Genomic DNA, 22,471 nt, shown 5'->3' with positions numbered 1-22,471 from the left:
CAATTCATGATGTCCGTAAAAGATTTATTCAGAGTGCAAGAGAGATCAGTAAATTTTAACGTGTCAGAGTATGAGAAGTTCAGCAATATGGTTTCAGATTCCACATTGCAAGTAATCTTTAAGAAATTACCACTTGTTGAATTTTGGTCTAGTGTCAAAGAATATCCAAAATTATCTGAAAAAGCTATTAAAATACTCCTCCCTTTTCTGTCTACCTATTTGTATGAGGCTAGGTTTTCTTCAATAGATTAAGTGCAGAAACAGCTGTGAGAATTCACTTGTTTTCTATTAAGCTGTATATTTAAGAAATTTGCCAAAATAAAAACGATGCCAACACTTCTCAATAAATTAATTTGTTTTAGAAAATATGCTTATTTTGATTAAAAAATATTTTCATTCAAAATGAAATAAAATTTTATTTGTTTTCATTAAAATGTAGTTATTTTTCACATCATATTTTCATTAAATCTTATTAGACATTTTGTTATGTCAACATGTAATGAGTTTATTTTAAAAATAAAATTTAAAAATATTGCTCAATTCAAATTTTGAATACAGTAAATTTTGATAGATACAATACAAAAAAAATCCCACTTTGGGGTCCTCAATATAGAGTGTAAAGGGTTCCTGAGATCAAAAAATTTTTAGAAATGTTGATCTAAGGAAGCCTTTTAATGGTTATTTTAAGTAACTATCTTCATATTGTATATTCTGCAATATAGGACTTGTTCCAGAAGAAACAGAAGAAACTATTGAAGGAGAAATGAGCAGTGAGGATTGCAAATTACAAGATTTGCCTCCCTGTTGGGGACTGGATATAGTTTGTGGTAAAGGAACAGATTTCAACTATGGACCATGGGCTGATAGGCAGAGGTACTTGATTAAATTATATTTCTAAGTCAAACGTTTTGGGATAATACTATAATTTTTATTAAATGCTAGCTTAGTATCAATATTTTTATAAGCTATTTTATTATGGCAGGGTAAGTTATCACTAAACATTTTAATCCAAATAATTTGTAGAGAAATTGGCACAAGCAAGTTTGCTCTAAAGGAGGAGCTAATTCATTAGAAAAATGGTGAATGAGCAGAATATTTATTGGTTCCTTAGTTTTTTCTTTTGTATTTAATCACCGAATATGCCAGGGATTGTTGGGACTATGGAGATTCAGAGCTAAAAGACATACATAGTTCAGTTTCGGAAAAAAGAAACAAAAGAGTTTTATTAAGTGCTGTATTAGAGGTACGTAAAAAGTCTTGATGAAGAATTTAGAGAGGTACTGTATTAGTTTGCTGAGGCTGCCACAACAAAGTACCACAGACTGTGTGGCTTAAACAGCAGAAATTTCTCACCGTTCTGGAGGTTAGAATTCTGAGATCAAGGTGTTGGCAGGATTGGTTCCTTCTGAGGTCCGTGAGGGAAGGCTGTGTTTAAAGCCTCCCTCCTTGGCTTGTGGATGGTCATCTTCTCCCTGTATCTTCACATGGTCTTCTCTCTTGTGTGTTTTGTAGGTCTCTGTGTCCAAATTTCCTTTTCTTGCAAGAATACCAGTCATATTGGATTAGGGCCCACCCTATTGACCTCATTGTAACTTAATTACTTCTCTAAAGACCCTGTCTCTAACTATGGCTAAATTATGAGGTACTGAGGATTAGGACATATGAATTTTAGGGGGACACAGTTTAGCCCATAACAGGTTCATAACTCATATTGAAGAGGAGAGAACTGGGGAATGCTTTTTGGTTGAGGTAATATGTGAGTTGAGTTTTGAAACATAAGTAAGAATTAGCCAGGGAAGGAAGGGAAGGATAAGTAATCAAGGCAAGGGAGGAGTTCTGCAAATGCATGATGGCAGTGGAGAATTGTCTTAATAAGTTCTATAGGTTGTTAAAGAGATTTGTAGGTAGTTAAGAAATATATAGATTTTATACTGGAGGTAATAGGGAGTGCCTGAAAGGTAAAAAAGGGTTTTTTATTTCTTAGTTATTCTACTAATTTTGAAGTAATTTTCTGTTTTTAATATATTATGAACATCTACCTACTTATTGAAGAACTTTAAACAAAGGAGGGGACATGTACTACTATTTATGAGGGAACATCTAAATTTTTATGTAAATATACCTTGTTTAAAGCTAGTTTAGTCTTTCATAAACTAGCTTGAATGGAGAAACAAGCTTAATCAGTCACTGAGGCAGATATTACTGGGCCACTGATGGACTACTAAGAGTGCTGATACTTGATATACTCACTCTTTTTATACTTAATTGTTTTTTTTAAAATTTTATTTTAGTTTATGTTTTTACACAGCAGGTTCTTATTAGTTATCTATTTTATACATATTAGGGCATATATGTCAATCCCAGTCTCCCAATTCATCCCAGCACCACAAACCACCCCCGCCACTTTCCCCCCTTGGTGCCCATATGTTTGTTCTCTACATCTGTGTCTCTATTTCTGCCTTGCAAACTAAATTGATTTAAAAAGTGCTTTCTAAGCCCGGACGCAGCAGCGAAGACCCAATGCAGCCAAAAAACACAAAAGAAGTGCTTTCTACTTAGCATTGTTAGAAGAATTATATACTTTGTCAGTTACTACATTCTGTTAACCTTGGTATCTCTAGCATATAGAAATACCTGCTCCATTAAGTAGCTACTTAAATAACAGTAGTTTGGTAAATATATAAGTAAGTGTGTTATTTGAATACTTGGAGTATGCCAATACAGTACTTCATTAAGTTCTGGGTTAGATTATTAGACCCGAAGGTAAACATAGCTTAAAATTTCAGGTTAGAAAACAAGTATTTTTCAAATTACTGGATTAAAATTTTCCTTTTATAATAAAATTTTTCGTACATTAAACCATGCTATATTTACTGTGGAATAGTTGAAAATGAGGGGTTTTACATTCCCTTAAGTAACAGTTGCACTTGCTATATTTGAAAGGAAAAAATTAAAGCAGTGCTTTAACACAGACACAGAATATTTTTGCATTTTAGTATTTGAATAAAGTGTGATTCTTCTTAAACTATATTTAATTGTATTGCATTAAGAGAAGTATTAGGCTATATTTACATGAAAATCCTAGCTAAAATTCTTTTAATATATAGTCATATTCACTCTTTGGGTGATCTTTGTATAATACAGAGAAATGATACTGTAGATAACATGAAAGAAAAATTTGCTTTACCAGCTCCCTTCAGTAGGTCCTGCCACTGCTAGGAGAGAACAGCAGTACATTTTTTAAGCTGGACTTAACAAAACCATTCAGATTTATTAAAAAGAAAGAAGAAAGAAAGAAATTTATCACATGGGTTTAGTTTCCTTGTGTGAGTAATAATAGTATTTATCTCCTCCCTTATATATGCAAATTGTGCATTTCCTCTCTTGTAGCCATTTCCTTTTCACCTTCTCCATACTGAGTTTCTAAACAAATATGAACTGTTATCAGAAATGTTCATTAGGTCATTTTTTTTAGTATCTACCTATTAGTGTAAGAAATATAGAAAGAAATCTCAACTGTTTTATTATTGGATAGTTCACTCAGCATTGTTTTTGATCTCTGATGTAGCATGACCTTATTTAGCTTATAGATTTTAATGTCAGTTCTATTACCTTTACATGATTTTCTTTTTTTTTTTAACATCTTTCTTGGTGTATAATTGCTTTACAGTGGTGTGTTAGTTTCTGTTGTATAACAAAGTGCATCAGCTATATATATACATATATCCCCATATCCCCTGCCTCTTGTGTCTGAATCTTTAAGACACTCGGCTTTTCTTTTTAAGAGTTTTCATGACAGAGTTGAAATATAAACTTCATAAATTCGTGCTTACTCCTTAATGATAACTATAATAATGCAAATATTCCTGATATTGTCTGGCCTTTTATTGCTTTCATTTATATTTTCACACTTGATCTTCATAACAGTGAGAGACACAAGGACAGGTGTGGTGATCTGATTATACCTGTGAGAAAATGAAGACACAGAAATTCAGTGATTCGGGCAAGATAGTAAAGCTATAGCATCTAGAGCCAAGATTCAGACCAACCCTTCAAGTCCGCTGCTCTTTTCATTATATCCTGCTACCCATTTTATAGTCCATGATCACCTAATGATCAGATGGATTCTTTGTCTTGAAAGCTTAGTTTTGTATATTTGTGTCTTAGCCAAAACATTTACAGACTTAATTTTCTTTTCGTGTCTATAATGGATCAGTTTGCAAATTTTGTTCTGTTGATCTGATTTTTCGCAGTCAGTTTATTCCAAGTAGCATTTCCTGTTACTGATGACTCCTTCCTCAGCTCTTCCTATTTAAAAGTCAGAAACTGATACTTTTTCTGAATGTATGAGTAACATGCTAATTTTTAATTATATAGAAGGCTATGAATTGAAAGTTTCTTGGTTTCTTTCATGTTTGTCAAATGATATGGGGAGGCAAATACATGAGAGCCCTAGCCTCCAAACACTTGCTTCTTTTTAGAAATCTATTGCTCTTTAGACTCTTATTGTTATAACGTTGATTAATAGTGATTATGAAAATAATAGAAATACACTTTCTCCATGTGCCATGTACTGCCAAGTCTTTTTCATATATGTTGTCATTTAATTCTTGGATCTATTCTCTGAGACTGGTTATGACAATCCTCTTTTACAGGTGAGGAAGCAGGCGAGTGTCCTCAGAAAGGTTAAGTAGTAATTGTCCAGAGTGGAATGATTCTAATTAAGCCATCCCCCTTCAGCTCTTTCTTTGCCATTTGCACAATTGATATACCTGTAGAAAGTCTTTAATTTTTCACAGTATGTTTGAATAGTGCAAATTTGGTCTTACCTATGTCTTATTTGATAGTAGTATATTAAGTGCTCAAAGCTCATTGATCTCTGGAAGTATAAAACAGTCTTTCATTTTACTGAAAGGAAATTATGGTAGGTGTTATTTTGTGACTTATAATTTTTTTTCAATTTTATGTCTAATTGTTAAATAAGATAGCAGTGGTAATAGAAAGTTATAATACTGATTTTGTCTCTTATCAGAGGTAATTTTATTTGAATAACTTGTCATTATTCTTTCTTCCTCTTTATTTAGAGATTGTTTATGGAAGTTCTTCTTCCCTCCTGATTATCAAGTTCTGAAAGTCTCTGAAATTGCACAGCCTGGGAGACCAAGACAGATCCTTGCTTTTGAACTACGAATGAATATTATTGCAGATGCTACAATTGACTTGCTGTTTACCAAAAATAGGGTAATTATTGAAATAATATAGTGGAAAATTATGTGTAAAATTTGAACATTATTTTCCAGAGTATCTTTCTGGTGACTAGTCCTATACTCAGATTCATTTCTATGAGCTTCCCTGACCCCCACCCCCAATAATTGTATGTATGTTACTTTCATTAAGTGCCAAATAATAGAAAGAAGTTAATTAATAATAATAGACCTTTATAGTATAGTCTGATTCATTTTCTCCTTTAAATCTGACCAAACTGTTTTAGTATATTTTTGGTATAAATTTGAACTTTTGCTCTTAGGAACTGTTAATACCTATTTAATATTATTGATGATTAAATTTTATCTTTGATAATAACTGAAAAGTAAAGATGGGAGTGTAATTATAATAAATGTCTCATGAATTATTTTTTGCTTTTGATAGGAAACAAATGCTGTACATGTAAATGTAGGAGCTGGCTCATATTTAGAAATTAATATTCCAATGACAGTTGAGGAAAATGGTAAGCTATGATGAGTGTTTTTCTGTTTTAAGTGATTAGTAGGGGAATAATTAATACATAAATAATTATTAATCCAGTTAGACTAAAATTAATGGGGTTTTCTTTTTCAGCTTTTTATTATATTTTGATGTGCCTGTAGTTAGTAAATACTATATTATTTATGCACTTGGAGAGAAAGGAAAAGTGTTTTAATCAAGCTAGGTCTTATTATTCTGTGCTTTCATTATACCTTACACTTCTTTTGTAAGTTTGTGCGTAATTTGCTTAGTGTATGTTTTTCCTGTTAGTCTGTTGCTCTGTGAAGGCTGGTACTACGTATTTCTTTTCACTGGTGTATACCTGTGCCAAACCCAGGACCTGGCATGTGGTCCATGGGCAGAAATAGATTGAATGACTAATAGGCTTTGTTTCAGGTTATATTGTTAGTAGATTTTTGTCAGGAAGTAACCTGGGTACTTTGAATAGCATAACTTTAAGAAAGCAGATTATTTCATATTTAAAATATTAAGTCATGCCCTGATTAGCTGTAGTTTTATCTGAGCTAAGATAATCTAAGTTCATTATGAATTTAAAATTTGGGCTCTGATAACAGGTTAATCAGTAACATGATTAAATACTTTATTGTTAAATTTATCAAAATATTATATAGTCTCCCTCATTTCTCCTTGTTCTTCCCATCCTCTTATTACATTTGTAATTGAGACCAGTTGAAGTGAAATTCTGCTTTATTTCTTCACTTTCTTGAGGGTATGGAGAGTAGCAACTCACCAATGTTTTTAAATTACTGAACAGCAATGTTACTATTGCTAGGTATAATTAGAATAAGTTTTATGTAATTCTTGGCTCTCTTTTCTTGTTTCTGTCACTCATTTTGTTGCTACGATAAAAAGAAAACGGGCAAAAAAAAAAAGAAAGAAAACAGGCAAAGGTGTTGACTAGATTTATTAGCTTGCATAAAAAGATAGCAGTTGAGTCTGCCTGCTTAGATAATTAATTGAAAAAGTGACTGAGAATGAGATAGTATATCTTTTCCCCGTAACTTTAGGGCTATTACACTGAAGAACTAAAACCTTATCTTAGTTACTTTTAAAAGAATAACCTAAGTCTTGAAGCAGATGCTTGAGATTCTCTAGGATTCAGAGTAGTCAGTTGGAAAGAAGCATCTTTCAGGATAGCCTTAATTACTGATATATAGGATCTGTAATTCTGTAGAGGAAGAGGCTGTTGAGGGTTGCACAGAATTGAGAATGGTTCAGTTAAGGGAGTGCTTCTGCCTTTTTTTTTTTTTTTTTTGATTGATTGATTTATCTTTGGCTGCGTTGGGTCTTCGTTGCTGTGCACGGGCTTTCTCTAGTTGCAGCGAGTGGGGGCTTCTCGTTGCGGAGCACGGGCTCTAGGCATGTGGGCTTCAGTAGTTGTGGCACGCGGGCTCAGCATTTGTGGCTTGTGGGCTCTAGAGCGCAGGCTCAGCACTTGTGGTGCACGAGCTTAGTTGCTCTGCGGTATGTGGGATCTTCCCGGACCAGGGCTTGAACCCGTGTCCCCTGCATTGGCAGGCGGATTCTTAACCACTGTGCCACCAAGGAAGTCCCTCTGCCTTTTTAAACTGATGATGTATATAGGAAATAATATTTGTAAAGATTTTTGGGAGGTACATTTATTGGTGCACTGGGGTAAAGGGACCATCTGAGGACTGAGGCATCAATATCTTGAGCATATACCTATTATGAATTCATGGGAAGTGCCACAGCACACTGACTGTTGAACTGAATGAGTTAAGTGTCTAAGAAAAACCCAGTCAAGTTATTGGTAAAGGTTAGGTGGCTTTTAAGATGACTGTCTTCAAAGGGAAAAATAGACTTAGTTCTTAGACAATAACAAAATATAATTTGAAAACATTTAAAAACTGGTCCCAGAGATTAAGTTGTTTGGGGAAAAAAAAATGCCCAGAGCAGGATGCATGTTGGATTAGCCATATAAGAATGTTCATAGTGTTAGTGTTCATAGGAGGGTAGTCCATCAAGAAAAGAAGTGAAATACTCTGAACCTTTCTGCTTTTATTCAGAGTGGGGCTGTGTTGTTTGGTAACTGTCACTATGTAAGGAATAGTTTTTTTGTTTAGCAACTGTCATTACACATTTTTTTCAATAATTTATTTGTGCAATCTCCTGACTTCTCTCCTACCTATACTTGCCCTGATGGGTGGATTTTGAATAAGGATATGATATATTAGATCTATCCTATTCCCTTTTTTTTTAATACTGTCTTTTCTACAGATTTCAGACTCTTCGAAGTCATTTAGTGAAAGGGTCTGTCCTGGGTGGTGGAGTAGATTTGGATTTCTAGCATTGCCTATCTGTAGCTATGACTAACTCAAGATTTTCTTATTGGGATATTCAAAGCCATGTTTTCAATACCTCTATAATAAAGCTGGTGTTTTAATTTCCAGGAAAAAAAAAAGAAAAAAAAAAGAAAAAAAAAGCAACTGTCATTACTTAAGGGGTAGTTGAAAATATGTACCCTTGAGTCAGTGAAAAAAAGGACATGGGAGCAGTCTTAAATATTTGCACACTATCATTTGGAAAATAGACTTGTAGTTTTGCACTGGAAAGCAGAGTCAGGATAGACCTTATATGAAGATGGAACTCTTTTCCATCAGAGCTGTCCGAAATGAGAAAGGTTACCTATTAGATAGTATACTCCACATTATTGGGGGTGTATTTAAATAGTGACTGATTACCATTTTTCAGGAATTCCTTCTTTGGGTGGTGGGGGAATTTGTTTCCAGTCCAAAATTTTTAATTATATGTATATATTTCTTTAGGTTCTTAATTTTTATGTTTTCACTTATTTTAGGTTACACCCCTGCAATTAAAGGACAACTCTTACATGTTGATGCCACTACCAGCATGCAATACCGGACTCTTTTAGAAGCAGAAATGTTAGCAGTAAGTCTAGAGTGTATGATGATATGCCTACATCCATAAAATACAAATTTGGTTTTAATTTTTTAATATAAAATTTTAATGACCAGGAGGTCATCAAATGGTCAGTCTTCTCATTCAAGAACAACCAGATGCTCTTGACCATGTTTTTGGGAAGAGGTGTAGATTTCCAATGCTGTGGACTCCCTTTGGCATCTCTCTGTTGCTCTTCTTTTGGGGGAAATGAATATAAGGCAACACTACATGGGTTTTTGGCCTTTAGAAATGTGAAAAGTTCTCGGTGTATTGTTTTTAAACTTCATTGTATGGCTAGACTAGCTGTCTCCTATGCTGTAAGTAAGATAATTTTTTACTGTATGTTTTCTGGCCCCACCAGATTCTTTCTCAGGGCTTAACAATTCATTGTCCTTTTTTACTTGATGAATAAGGTAAAAGGAAGAAAATCTTATTGATACCCTGAATTGCTCCATATTAGAAACAGAATAAATATGGAAATGCTCATGATTGAAAACTGCAGGTCAGGAACTCATTAATCAAGCAGATTATTATTTTTTCTCAGGGACGACAGTAATAACAACAATAATAACAAAAGTCACTGCGTAGAATGGCTGATATTTAGAGAGGATTCTTTTATATTAGATGATATCATTAGGTCCTTAATTGCTTGTCTAAACAAGCATATTTATATATGATATATGTAAATTAAGAAGAAAATTTTGCAGTTACCAAGAATATAATGAATACTATAAATATGAATATTCAGCATTTTAATGAATTCCTGAGCTATTGCTGATAAATGGTGCTGTGCAATAATGGTATTCCTGGCCAGGCAGCTCTTGCCTTTGCAGAATTGCCAAGCTTTGGCAGGTGGAATATACCACAAAGCATCATGTCAGATTTATAACTACTGTGCTGTCAAATAAGAACCGAGGAGGCACTGATGGCCAAACTTCTGTGTGACAGTATGCATTGCACTCTACCCTGCCTGACCCGAGCCTCTCACTTAACAGGTTAGGTTTAAAGAAGAGTTAATGAAGTTGGCTGTTACTCTGTTTAGCTACAGTATCAAAACTGTAGCCTGATTTGTTCTTAAAGTTTTTTGGCCACATCATGGCTTAGTATTTTAAGGAGCTGGATGTAACCATGGATACTGACCTTTAGCCACAGCAATATTAAAACCTCTAAGGGACATTCTGTTTGGCTCAGTAGGAAAATAAGTTTTAATTACTCACCAGTTTGTGTGAGTTCATTTCTAATGCTGTCACACAATGTCATATTTTAACCTCTGACATTTTTACTTAACATTTGATTTGCAGTTTCACATCAATGCCAGCTACCCCCGAATATGGAACATGCCACAGACATGGCAGTGTGAATTAGAGGTTTATAAAGCCACCTACCACTTCATCTTTGCACAGAAGAATTTCTTCACAGGTAATTTTCTAATAAGTATAAATACAATGAGATCTGAGATTTATCATAGTGAACTTGTTTATAGTCAATAAGTTTTGCTTTTAGATTCAACATAGGGACTTGATGACACAATTCATACTTTCTTTTACACTTCTTTTGGGGCCAAGTTTATCAAAGGAAAAACTTAAATATACATGTTCTATGCTGTCTTCTAACCCAAACAAGGAAAATATGAACCCAAAATTGAGCTTAGGAGGAAGTGCAAGAACTCATTTTTGTGTCAGTCTAGTGGGGGATAAGTTGGGGAAGATGAATCAGTTTCTTCTCTTCCTGAATTAGGCATCATTGTGGCTCTACTATTTTGTTTTAGTTAGTAATCCACAGACAGTATATTCAAATAGTCAAATACGTTATTTTTGTATTTGGAGTCCCTACTTAACTCCTTTCTGTTGGCATGTATAATTGAGTTGATGCTGTCATTAGGTGGAAAAAATTCTTTTATTTCTTGCAGCATATTATGATAGCTACTCATTATTTTATGATTATGGGAACATGTGGTCTTAGTCTCTGAATGACATAAATATTGCTACATAAAAATAAGCATTTTTTGAGCCTTTCTGTAAGAAGTTTAGCCAGAGTTGGTCTGCTTTTCTAGGATCAGTGGCTACCCCAGAACTCCTAATATTTGCTTGACTGATTGCTGCATTTATCTGTTCGTCCATCCACCCACCGATCATTTACAAGCATTCTGTGCTGAGTACTAATATTTGTGGGTATAGCAGTCATTAAGATATTCACAGGTTTCCCTGTCCTGACATTACTTACTAGCAATATGATGTCGGCCAAATTTCCTAATTGTTTAAGCTTCAGTTTCCTTATCTGTGAAATAGGGATAATAATTTCTAACCTAATTTTGCTACTGCTAGAGTTTTGGCCTTTTATAATAATGCCATTACTATAATATGTTCAATCATTAGTCTTCTATATTTGTTTTTTGCTTTGATCAGGAGCCTTATCGTGGGGATTAGATAGAATGATTCTGTATTTTTGCAGTTGTATAATTCTTCTCCAAGGCTCAAGTCAAGGTCCCAGTAGTAGAAACTTTGACAGAGTCCCTGGCAAGTTAAATTTTTGTCAGTGAAGCTGAATATTGAATAAGTACTACTTAATTCAGATTTATGAAAAAAATAATAGCTAAAACTTACAGTGTGTATTAGTGTCTGTCTCTGTTCTAAGCAGTTTCACATATTAAATCATTAAATCCTCATAATAATTCTCTGAGGTCAATTTTATTATCATTATCCTTATTTTACAGATGAGGGCAGTGAGTTACAGAGTGGTTAAGCAATTTGTCCAGGGTTACGCGACTAAGTCAAGCTAGGATTCCAACCCAAATAGTCTGTTTCAAGAATCTGTTTCTATATAGATAGCTTCTTTGCATAGTCCTTTCCTTCTCACTTAAGATTTTATCATTTCTAACTTTGCTAATCTTTTAAAATAGATTCCAGTTTCTTTCTTTCTTTTTAGACTTTTAAAATTATAAATTATTTAATTTATTTAAACTTAAAGAAAAAACCCAGTGTTTTCAAGCATTCAATACTTCACATTGTTTTTCCTCCAGAATTTCACAATCTCAGACTTTAGCAGTGCCAAGAATACTTGGAGTAGAAGTATAAATTTCTCAAAATTTAAACTTTATTTTGTAGTAGCGCTTACATTTAGATTGAATATTGTATTAGTTAAACAAGTACACATTTCCTAAACTACAATTGTGATTTTTCTTAAATTATTTTCTTTCTCTAATCTTTATGCTTATACCTATTTAACTTCACTTTTTTAGTTATTTTTTTCTAAAATTTATTTGGAGAAATTTAAAAAATATAGAAAGGTACAAAACTTAAGTTCTCATCTCCCAGATTTAACAGCTATAACATTTAGATATATTACTTCTGAAATCTTTCTAGAGTCCTTCAAAAACGTATTTATTCTTTAAAAAAGATACTATCAGAGAGTGATATTAATTTAGCCTTGGAGAGAACATACTTGGTCATAGTGTTTGAATTGCTTTTCTCTTTTCTCAGTTTTACATTTCTCTGTTGACAGATTTTTGCAGAAAATAAATTATCTATTTTGTGTGAGGGAATACCTAATATGCCTTAAGAGCCATTCTCATGCCAGTTATTAGTGGGATAAAATTGTTCTTAAGAGATTTCAATGTGGGACAGAGATCTCTTCATGATAAATACAATATAGAGCCTCAGGAATGAAAGATGTAAAACAAAGGCAAAAGTGAAGTCTTTACAGACAATAATGAAATTGACTTAGGTTTACTCTGATAATGGAAGAAGAAAATATAATGGTATTGCAAAGCCCCAGTACCAGGTGATGGACATTTTGTAGGGTGTTGGCCTATCAACTTAATTATAAAGTGAGTTGTAGGTGAGTTTTTTCCTAGACTAATATTTAGATTACCAACTTGACAACTTTTAAAATTTTATTATCAAAATGATTAAGGCTGTCATCAAGAAAGTGCTTCCAAATAAATAAATTTATTTGGTAAGACCATCTGGTAATAAGAGCAGCTTTTGGTTTAAAGAGAAATACATATCGGAAGTGGTTTTTGAGGTTCCTAGTAAAGATACTTTGTTACCATAATTTTTAATATTTGTCAGTAAAGATATTGTATAAGCTGGTAGGGAAACTATATTGCAGAATATACTGACGTTTAGATAAGATATTAAAAAAACTAATAAGACATTAAAATAGAAATTCGTTAAAAACTATAAAATTATGTTGGTTTCCTTAGATGATTAGTAGATTATTTGAATTTGTGTTTATTTTACTAGCAATTATAGCTCAGTCTTTTAGGCAGTAGTATGAAGTAGATAAATGCAACCAGTATAAGTTGAGAGTCACTTGTTAATAATGATTCAAAACAAATATAAGCCATGATCTCAACGCAGAGAGAACTTATAGGGATAGCACTTATGGGAATTTATTTATCAGTCTCAAGTATATTGGCATGTGTAGTACTAGACTTAGACAAATAAAACAATACATAACAGTATATATATATATATATATATATATACACACACACACACACACACACATTGAGTGCAAGCATGAATTTCAAAGCTAACAAATGCATGTAAGACGTGGATACAGAGGAAATCAATATGATCTGAAGATAATTAGAGAAAGTAAGGAAGGACATTAAGATCGGAAATGGTCTTTGTAAATGAACTCAGTAATATTAACTAAAATTTGCATAGTATGTTTTCATAAAACATTCCAAAGCATGTTCATTGGTATCATCTTCACAACAACTCTGAAAATGGAAAACTGTTATTGTTATCCTTGAGTTAACAATGAGGAAATTGAAGAAACATTCAATGACTTGGGCAGACTCATGAAGCTAGTAAGTGGAAGAGACATTTAAGAACAATTTTTTGACTGTAGTAGACTCTGTACTGTCTCTGTAGTGTCATGCTGTTGTTAAAGATGGTTAGAGTTTCTCTGCAACAAAGAGGTTACCAAAGAGTGTGTTCATTTTAGAAGGGATGAATAGTTTGAGTAAAGGTGCAGAACCAAAAATGTTTATGAGGAAGAAAAGTGTGAAAATCAGCTTGTTGAATGGTGAATTTGTATTGTGTAGTTGGCTAATCCCAGAGATGACTTTTGGGCATCTCTTAAGTGCTGAATGCTGTGTTAAAGAATAAAGTTAGATAGTAGGGATGCAGTCAGGTTAGTTAGGTAGGGCCGTATGTAGAAGTAAAATTTTAGAAGTAGGAGTAGATACTATAAGGTATGATGAGCTACTGTGATTGCTTGTTAAATGAAATAAAAATATATTTAAAGTAAAATCGTTAAGTGGAAATTTCTGTTCTCTAGTCTTAGAACAGGTTAATAGCCATATATGCCTTTTATCGTTGATATAGTAAAACTGCATCTTACTAAGATTAATTTAAATTGTTATTAAAATTTGATATCAAATGTATTTTGCTATTTTATCAAGAGAGGAATCTAATATATGTGCACAAGTTTCTGTACATTGCAGCTAAATTTTAAATGAGTTCATATGATATTTGACTTCTGATTTCATTACTGAATCTAATATTTTTCAGTTTAAAGATATCCTTTAAAATTCAAAGGAAACTACTTTAAATATTTAATTATTTTTGCCTATTATTTTCCTTAGAATATCTTTAATACTAAGTGCTACTGTTTGTGGAGTGCTTATCTTGTGGCAGTTTCTGTGCTAAAAGTTCACATATATCATCTAAATTCTCACAATAAGTCTGTGAAGTTGTCCCATTTTGTAAAAGAGAAAACCGATAACATTTCAGTCATTTGTTCAAGATCATATAACTAGTAAAATGATAAAGCCACAATTTAAACCCAGGACTGTCTGGTTGTCGGAGTTTGTGCTATAACAATGGTACTTGTAGTTGTTTCCCTCTCTCAAATACACAAAGTTCTGATTTTATAGCACTGTGTTATGTACTGTGAGCATACAAAGATGAGCTTGACACCTTTTAGGAGGAGACCATTTATTGAAGGACATCATTGCTGGGAGTATACAATCCATGCAATAATGTGAATGCCAGAGGAAAAGTAGAGGAAAGCACTGTGATAGAACAGGGCTAACATCTTTATGTAAAGACTTTTTGCCTATTGAGGTTAAAAAAAAAAAAAATTAAGGTATGAAAGGATAAGCAGACTAAGAACTATGAACTATGAGCAGACTATGAACACAATTTTAAAAAACAACACTTAAACCAACAAATCAGCAATACAGTAAATCAGCAATCAACAAAGATGACTGACTATAATTCTAAGGCCAAGTCTTTGTTTTGTTCACATTGTATTCCCACAGTCTAAAACAGAATCTGGGACACAGTAGACATTCTGTAGGTATTTGTTTTGTGAATAAAACAACACGAATAATGTTCAACCCTACTTGTAATTAAGAAATTCAATTAAAGTGAGAGAGCATTTTTCAATTACCAATTATCAAGCCGCAGCACCCCCACTCCCGCCCCCCCCCCCCGCAAAAAAAATAGAGAAAGGGAGAGAGGTAGAAAGAAATATAATGCAGGAGCAGGTACAGTGAAATGGATAGTTGACCATACATTTCTAATAGCATAAATGGATCTACTACTCTTGGAAAGCAGTTTTGTGATTTATAGTAGCCTTAAAAAAATTCATAAACTTTGACCTAGCAAATCCATATTTTAAATCTATCCTGAGAAAATAATCCTGAATATGTAAAATATCTTGCATGAAAATATACATGATAACATTATATATAACAGAAATTTTAAGAAAGTCTAAATATCCAAGTACAGTAAATGGTTAAGTAAATCTTTGCAAATCTTTTTAATGAACAAAATTTTTGTTAATGTGTACGAAATAACATGGCAAAATTTTGAGTTAAATGAAAAAAAGTAATATAGCTTGTATATCTAGGGTAGTGTAAAAATCTACATAGAAAAAAGAACTAGGATGAGATATATCCACAATGTTATGTATTTTGGTAACAGAATATCAGGTAATTTTTTTTTCCTCTTATCTTCTGAAGTTTCTTTAAAAACATAATAGGTATATGAAATGCATAAAAGTTTTATTTGGAACTGTGATTAGTAAGTAAGCATTTTTACTGTCAAATCATTTAGCTACATCTTAATCAGCTTTTAATATCTTTGTATAAAAGTTCTTTTTAGATAACAATAGGAAACTTTTTGGTGTTAGAATATTTTTATTTTGTTTTCTGAATTTCTATTAATTTTACATTCTGTCTCCTACCTCAATAATTTTAGATTTAATTCAAGACTGGTCAAGCGATAGTGCTCCAGACATTTTTTCATTTGTTCCATATACATGGAATTTTAAAATCATGTTTCATCAATTTGAAATGATTTGGGCAGCTAATCAGCACAATTGGATTGACTGTTCCACTAAACAACAGGAAAATGGTAAGTACTTTTTAAAAATTAGGTTAGTATTCTGTTCATTAAGACAAATACCAACAAAGAAAACTGGTATTGATTTTTGTAGTTTTAATAGATACTAGAATTGATCTTTTTTTCCATTGTCTTATAAGACTCTCAGAGAACTATTTCAGAATTTGTATTACACTAAGCATATTAAATTTAATTTTGTTTAGGTGTGTATTTAAGGCAGTTTTTGTTTAAAATTTATTTGAAATTAAAAGTAAATTTCTTTTTCTTTTTTTTTTTTTTTTGCAGTGTACCTGGCAGCCTGTGGGGAAACACTAAACATTGATTTCTCTTTGCCGTTTACGGACTTTGTTCCAGCTACATGTAATACCAAGTTCTCTTTAAGAGTACGTATAATTGGATGTATTGTTTATTCCACAAGGTTTATTAGTAAGTTTGATTTCCCAGCACTTACCTTTACTCTCTCCTGCCCATCCTGTTGCCACCCTGAAGTATTTTGGTTTTCCACCATTGTTCACTAACTTCAGTGGCACAGAATTGCCTGTTCCTTTTTTGTAGTTAACTGTAATATTATGCCTTTCCCCTAAGTTCCCCAAGTTCCCCTAAGAAGTTGGGCAGTAACTTGAAAAGATATGTGTACCCCAGTATTCATAGCAGCATTATTTATGATAGCCAAGATATGGAAGTGACCTCAGTGCCCATTGACAGATGAATGGATAAAGAAGATGTGACATATATACTCACTGGAGTATTACTCAGCCATAAAAAAGAATGAGACCTTGCCATTTATGACATGGATGACCTGGAGGGGTATTATGCTTAGTGAAATAAGTCAAACAGAGAAAGACAAATACTGTATGTTTTCACTTATATTTGGAATCTAAAAAACAAAACAAGTGAACAGATAAAACAGATAAAACAGAAATGGACTTCCAGATACAGAAAACAAACTAGTGGTAACCAGAGGGGGGAGGGGAAGGAGGAGGGGTAAAGTAGGTGAAGGAGATTAAGAGATATAAACTACCAGTTATAAAATAAGTCATGGGGATGTAATGTACTGGGAATATAGTCAATATTTTATAATAACTTTGTATTGATATAGCATGTAATCCATAAAAACACTGAATTGTGTTATATGACTGAAATGAATGTAATATTGTAAATCAACTATACTTCTTTAAAAAAAAAAAGCTGGGCAAAAATAATTCCTTGAGTCGATTATTTTGTTAGAGCTCATTTCTGACCTCTGTGACTAATCTATATGTTCTCTTTAGAACTTATTCTAGCTCTAATATTAGTCTGTGAACTGGATTTTACATTTCTCTATACAGTTGGTGAACAATGTGGAGGTTAGGGACGCTGACCCTCCCTGCCATCATAAATTTGTGTGCAACTTAGAGTCAGTTCTCCTTATATCCTCCATATCCTTGGTTCCTCTGTATCTGAGGTTCAGCATCTGCAGATTCAACCAACCACAGATTGTGTAGGACTGTAATATTTACTGTTGAAAAAACATCCATGTGTAAGTGGCCTGTGCAGTTCAAACCTGTGATGTTCAAGGGTCAGCTGTATTTCATTCCTAATTTTAATCGTGAATTCAATGAATAAACCCCGTGAGCCAAAAGCCAGCTCTTAGGAGTTCAGAATTCATGGTACACCTAACTTTAAGGTATACAACATTAGTAGTTGTAGTATTGATGGAGGTTATGAAGGTAAAAAATAGCAACAATAATAAGAGCAGCCAGCAAGTATTAACATCTTCTTTGTGCCAGACACTTCTCCAAGTGCTTTATGTGTAGTAACTCATTTATTCATTCTCAGAACAACCCTCTTGAAGTAGTTGTTGTTATTATCTGCATTTACAGAATAGGAAACTGAGGAGGCAAGTTTATGTAACTTGTCATATAGCTCGTGAGTGGCCAAGTTAGAATTCGAGCCCAGGCAGTATAGTTTAGGGCTCCACTCTTTTAACCACCCCACTGTGCTGCCTGTTAAGAAACCAAGCATCAAAATGAGCAAAGATTCAGGGACCTATAAGGAAAAAAAGTGAAACTCAGTGAAGATCCTTTGATATAATTCTTAAAAGGCAGTTGAGGAACCAAGACTTACTAGAATCAAAATAGACAATCATATTTTTAAAAATACAGAACATATTCCACCTAAGCTTATATTAGCTGATTTTTAATTTTTTTTTACTGAGTTACATGCAAAATATCCAAGGAAATCCATGGAAGATAATTTTCTTACTGTTTTCTAGAAACTGTGCTGTTTATTTCCCTGATTTTTTTTTTTACTTTCTTTGAGATTTTATTTTTATTATTATCTTTTTTAAAGAAGGTTAATTAATTAATTAATTTGTTATTTTTGGCAGTGTTGGGTCTTCGTTGCTGTGCGTGGGCTTTCTCTAGTTGCGGAGAGCAGGGGCTACTCCTTGTTGTGGTGCACGGGCTTCTCATTGCGGTGGCTTCTCTTATTGTGGAACATGGGCCCTAGATGTGCGGGCTTCAGTAGTTGTGGCACTCGGCCTCCGTAGTTGTGGCTTGCAGGCCCTAGAGCACAGGCTCAGTAGTTGTGGCACACAGGCTTAGTTGCTCCGTGGCATGTGGGATCTTCCTGGACCAGGGCTTGAACCCCTGTCCCCTGAATTGGCAGGCGGATTCTTAACCACTGCGTCACCAGGGAAGTCCCTTTCTTGACTTTCTAAGCAGAATTTAGTTTCAGTCAATGTAAGATCTTATTCCAGTTACTTACCTGATTATTCAATGTAAAACCTGCCATTTCAAATTTATGTTTATTTTCTGTTTAATTGATTATTATAGATAAGCTTGCCTGTAAATAGTAACCTAACAAATTTATGTACCTATTTTGTTACTTTGGGTTATTATAAATTATTTTTTAGGGAGAAGATGTTGATCTTCATTTGTTTCTACCAGATTGCCACCCTAGTAAATATTCATTATTTATGCTGGTAAAGAATTGCCACCCAAATAAAATGACTCATGATACTGGTATTCCTGCTGAATGTCAAAGTGGCCAGAAAACAGTGAAACCAAAATGGCGGAACATTACTCAAGAAAAGTAAGTACTTAATATTAGTGATCTAAGTATTTTGTGTTTATGTGGAGAAATTATTCTTCTAATTCTTTAAAAGAATGACAGTAAAACTTGATTATCTGTAACTGGTGTCTGTATACAATCAAAGGAATGAGTACCAGACTAGAAACTTTATTTTTATCTTCAAAGGGCTGGTTGGGTTGAATGCTGGACTGTCCCAAGTGTCATGCTTACAATTGATTACACATGGCATCCAATTTATCCACAAAAAGCAGATGAACAGCTAAAACAGTCATGTAAGTGTTTTTATATAATTTGTACGTTGAAATATCTAGTGTTATAATTGATAAACATCAAAGATACAAGGAGAAATTAAAAATATTTGGAAATGCATCTATTGGCAATTTTATACATTTAAAATCTTTTAAGGATTTTGGTATAATTACAGCTAACTTTTCATTGAGCATTTACTATATATCAAGTACTATATCAAATACTATATATATCAAATACTAGGCCAAGCTGTTTCCTGGTTTACTTTATCTCATTTAACTCTTCAAGCAACTGTGTGAGATAGATGTTATAATTATTATTGTCATTGTAGAGTTGAGGAAATATGCTCAGAGAAAGTAAGTAATTTTCTCAAGGTCTGCTGAGCTAGAAGAAGCAGAGCTGGAGTATGAAGTTAGGTATATGTAAATCTATATATTTAAAGCACTTGATTTTGTGAAATGTTAGTTTCTTTAATGCATTTTGACAACTGTCATATCATTTATAGTTTACCTGAGGCTTAAGTGCTGCTTTATTTGGATCCAAAGTGGAATTAGAGTCAAGTGATATTTTCTGTGTATTTTTCCAGTGAGTTAAGTTTTTAAGAATAGTTTTTGTAACTTTCTCATATGTATACGTTGATAATGTCACACTGCATTTGAATAGCTGTTTATGTGAAAGTAACTTTATAGTTTAACTTTAAATTAGTTAAAGCCTAATTGTGACCCAGATTTACACTATATTGACAGAACTTGATGAGAATGTTGCCTTTGTTAATGGGAACTTTTCATCGATTTTTTTAAGTTTGATTTATGTATTTTTATACACATTTCAATGAAGTCCATACTTTATTGCATTCTTAACTAGTAATCTTTCAGGTTTGTTTTCATTATATACTACAGATATTTTAGCAGCATTAGTTGCTTTCATATTTGCAAAATAGAATTTCTTAGTGACTAGTTCTTTGAAGAACTTTTAAGAGGTGCTTTCCTCCCTCACCCCTCAAACATTATTCTTTTTTCCTCAATTTATTCCAGTGTCAGAAATGGAAGAAACAATGCTATCTGTATTAAGGCCATCCCAGAAAACAGACAGAGTTGTTTCTTCTCCCTCTACTTCTTCACGTCCACCTATTGATCCCTCAGAACTTCCACCTGATAAACTTCATGTAGAAATGGAACTTTCCCCAGATTCTCAGATAACTCTCTATGGACCTCTATTAAATGCCTTTCTATGTATAAAGGTAAGATTTAAAAGAACTTCCTTTTTTTTTTTTTTTTTGCGGTATGCGGGCCTCTCACTTTTGTGGCCTCTCCTGTGCAGAGCACAGGCTCCGAATGCGCAGGCTTAGCGGCCATGGCTCACGGGCCCAGCCACTCTGCGGCATGTGGGATCTTCCCGGACCGGGGCACGAACCCGTGTCCCCTTCATCGGCAGGTGGACTCTCAACCACTGCACCACCAGGGAAGCCCTAATATCAGTTTGAATACTACTAGAGAAGTATTAACTCTGTTTTTGCATTACCACATGTACATTGAACCTCAATTTTTTTAACTAAAAAAATAACATAGTAATACATAAACAAAAAAAAAGAGGACTATAACAAAGAACACAGAGAAAGAAAGACATACCTTTGTTTTAGACTTCTTTATAAATTCTGTTCCATATATGTTACCCATGTTGATAGTTTATTATGTTTTGATGCAGACTATGCATTATAGACTTTACAACAACTTTTTAGTAGTGTCGAAAGTTTGTTGTGCTAAATATTTGTATTTATATTCATCAAGTTAATTCAGAACTTTTATGAAGTGTCTACTGAAACAAATTTAAAATTTTTAAGTTTTGACATATTTTATAAAATAACTTCTAACCCAATGAACTCTCTGCTTCCTTTTATTAGGAATATATGTCACATGTAACTCTCTAAGTTGTTTTTTTGTTGTTTTGTTTGTTTGTTTATTTTTGGCTTAGTGTCATGCTGACATGGAGATGTAATCCTGTCTTAAATGTCTCTTACTTTTTTTCATTAGTTTTAATGTATAACTTATGTTCTACTTAGTATCAGTGTTAGAACTTTAAAACTTTCTGGAAGTTCAGTTTGACACATGTATTATGTATGTATGTATGTATATATAAAAGAAAACAGAGAATACAAAAACTCATGTAACTGAGATTATATTTTTCTTAGTTATTGAAATTAAACATCAAGAAATTCTAAAGGATACATCACTAGAAAAAAAAAATTGCCTTGTATTTATTTGACTGTAAAACTGACTTCCACAAAATCCCCAATAGAAACTAGGCCTGGCATTATTATTACAAAGAATGCTAAGAAGAGTATTTAGTGAATGTGCATTGTAATTTATGAGGACACTTTATGGAAATGAGAGGTCTTCTGAAGATGTAGACTACATAGCAACTCTAAGTGTCAGGCCAAAGTCCTTTCAGTAATATTAAAATTTCATGTTATTTCTTATGTTGCAGACATAAGGTTGGATAACAGTACCCCTTATATTACTTTTATGAATTGACTTCTGTGAGTCTTATTACATTTATTCTTTTTTTTGATTTTTATATATTTTATATATATGCTCTATTTTTTTTTACATCTTTATTGGAGTATAATTGCTTTACAATGGCGTGTTAGTTTCTGCTTTATAACAAAGTGAATCAGTTATACATATACATATGTTCCCATATCTCTTCCCTCTTGCATCTCCCTCCCTCCCACTCTCCCTATCACACCCCTCTAGGTGGTCACAAAGCACCGAGCTAATCTCCCTGTACTATGCGGCTGCTTCCCACTAGCTATCTATTTTACGTTTGGTAGTGTATATATGTCCATGCCACTCTCTCACTTTGTCACAGCTTGCCCTTCCTGCTCCCCATATCCTAAAGTCCATTCTCTAGTAGGTCTATGTCTTTATTCCTGTCTTACCCCTAGGTTCTTCATGACATTTTTTTTTCCCTTAGATTCCATATATATGTGTTAGCATACAGTATTTGTCTTTCTCTTTCTGACTTACTTCACTCTATATGACAGACTCTAGGTCCATCCACCTCACTGCAAATAACTCAATTTCATTTCTTTATAT

The 22,471-nt window shown here is 33.2% G+C and overlaps 1 protein-coding gene across 4 annotated transcripts in view; it reads left to right on the top strand.

Annotated features, from left to right (window-relative positions):
- Nucleotides 1-22,471, top strand: part of BLTP1 (bridge-like lipid transfer protein family member 1) — a 207,206-nt gene that overhangs the window by 46,604 nt on the left and 138,131 nt on the right. For all 4 annotated transcript variants that reach the window (XM_073804868.1, XM_033856712.2, XM_033856714.2 and 1 more), the window contains exons 11-20: nt 723-873; nt 5,085-5,241; nt 5,650-5,728; nt 8,585-8,676; nt 9,990-10,107; nt 15,909-16,064; nt 16,338-16,435; nt 18,949-19,127; nt 19,293-19,399; nt 20,411-20,616. In XM_073804868.1, coding sequence (XP_073660969.1) covers nt 723-873; nt 5,085-5,241; nt 5,650-5,728; nt 8,585-8,676; nt 9,990-10,107; nt 15,909-16,064; nt 16,338-16,435; nt 18,949-19,127; nt 19,293-19,399; nt 20,411-20,616 — 1,343 coding nt within the window. The remainder of the gene's footprint in view (nt 1-722; nt 874-5,084; nt 5,242-5,649; nt 5,729-8,584; nt 8,677-9,989; nt 10,108-15,908; nt 16,065-16,337; nt 16,436-18,948; nt 19,128-19,292; nt 19,400-20,410; nt 20,617-22,471) is intronic.

This window comes from Tursiops truncatus, chromosome 5 (genome assembly GCF_011762595.2).
Source record: "Tursiops truncatus isolate mTurTru1 chromosome 5, mTurTru1.mat.Y, whole genome shotgun sequence".
NCBI lineage: Eukaryota > Metazoa > Chordata > Mammalia > Artiodactyla > Delphinidae > Tursiops > Tursiops truncatus.
The sequence above is the reverse complement of the archived record's forward strand: the minus strand, read 5'-3'. Positions and strand labels throughout refer to the sequence as shown.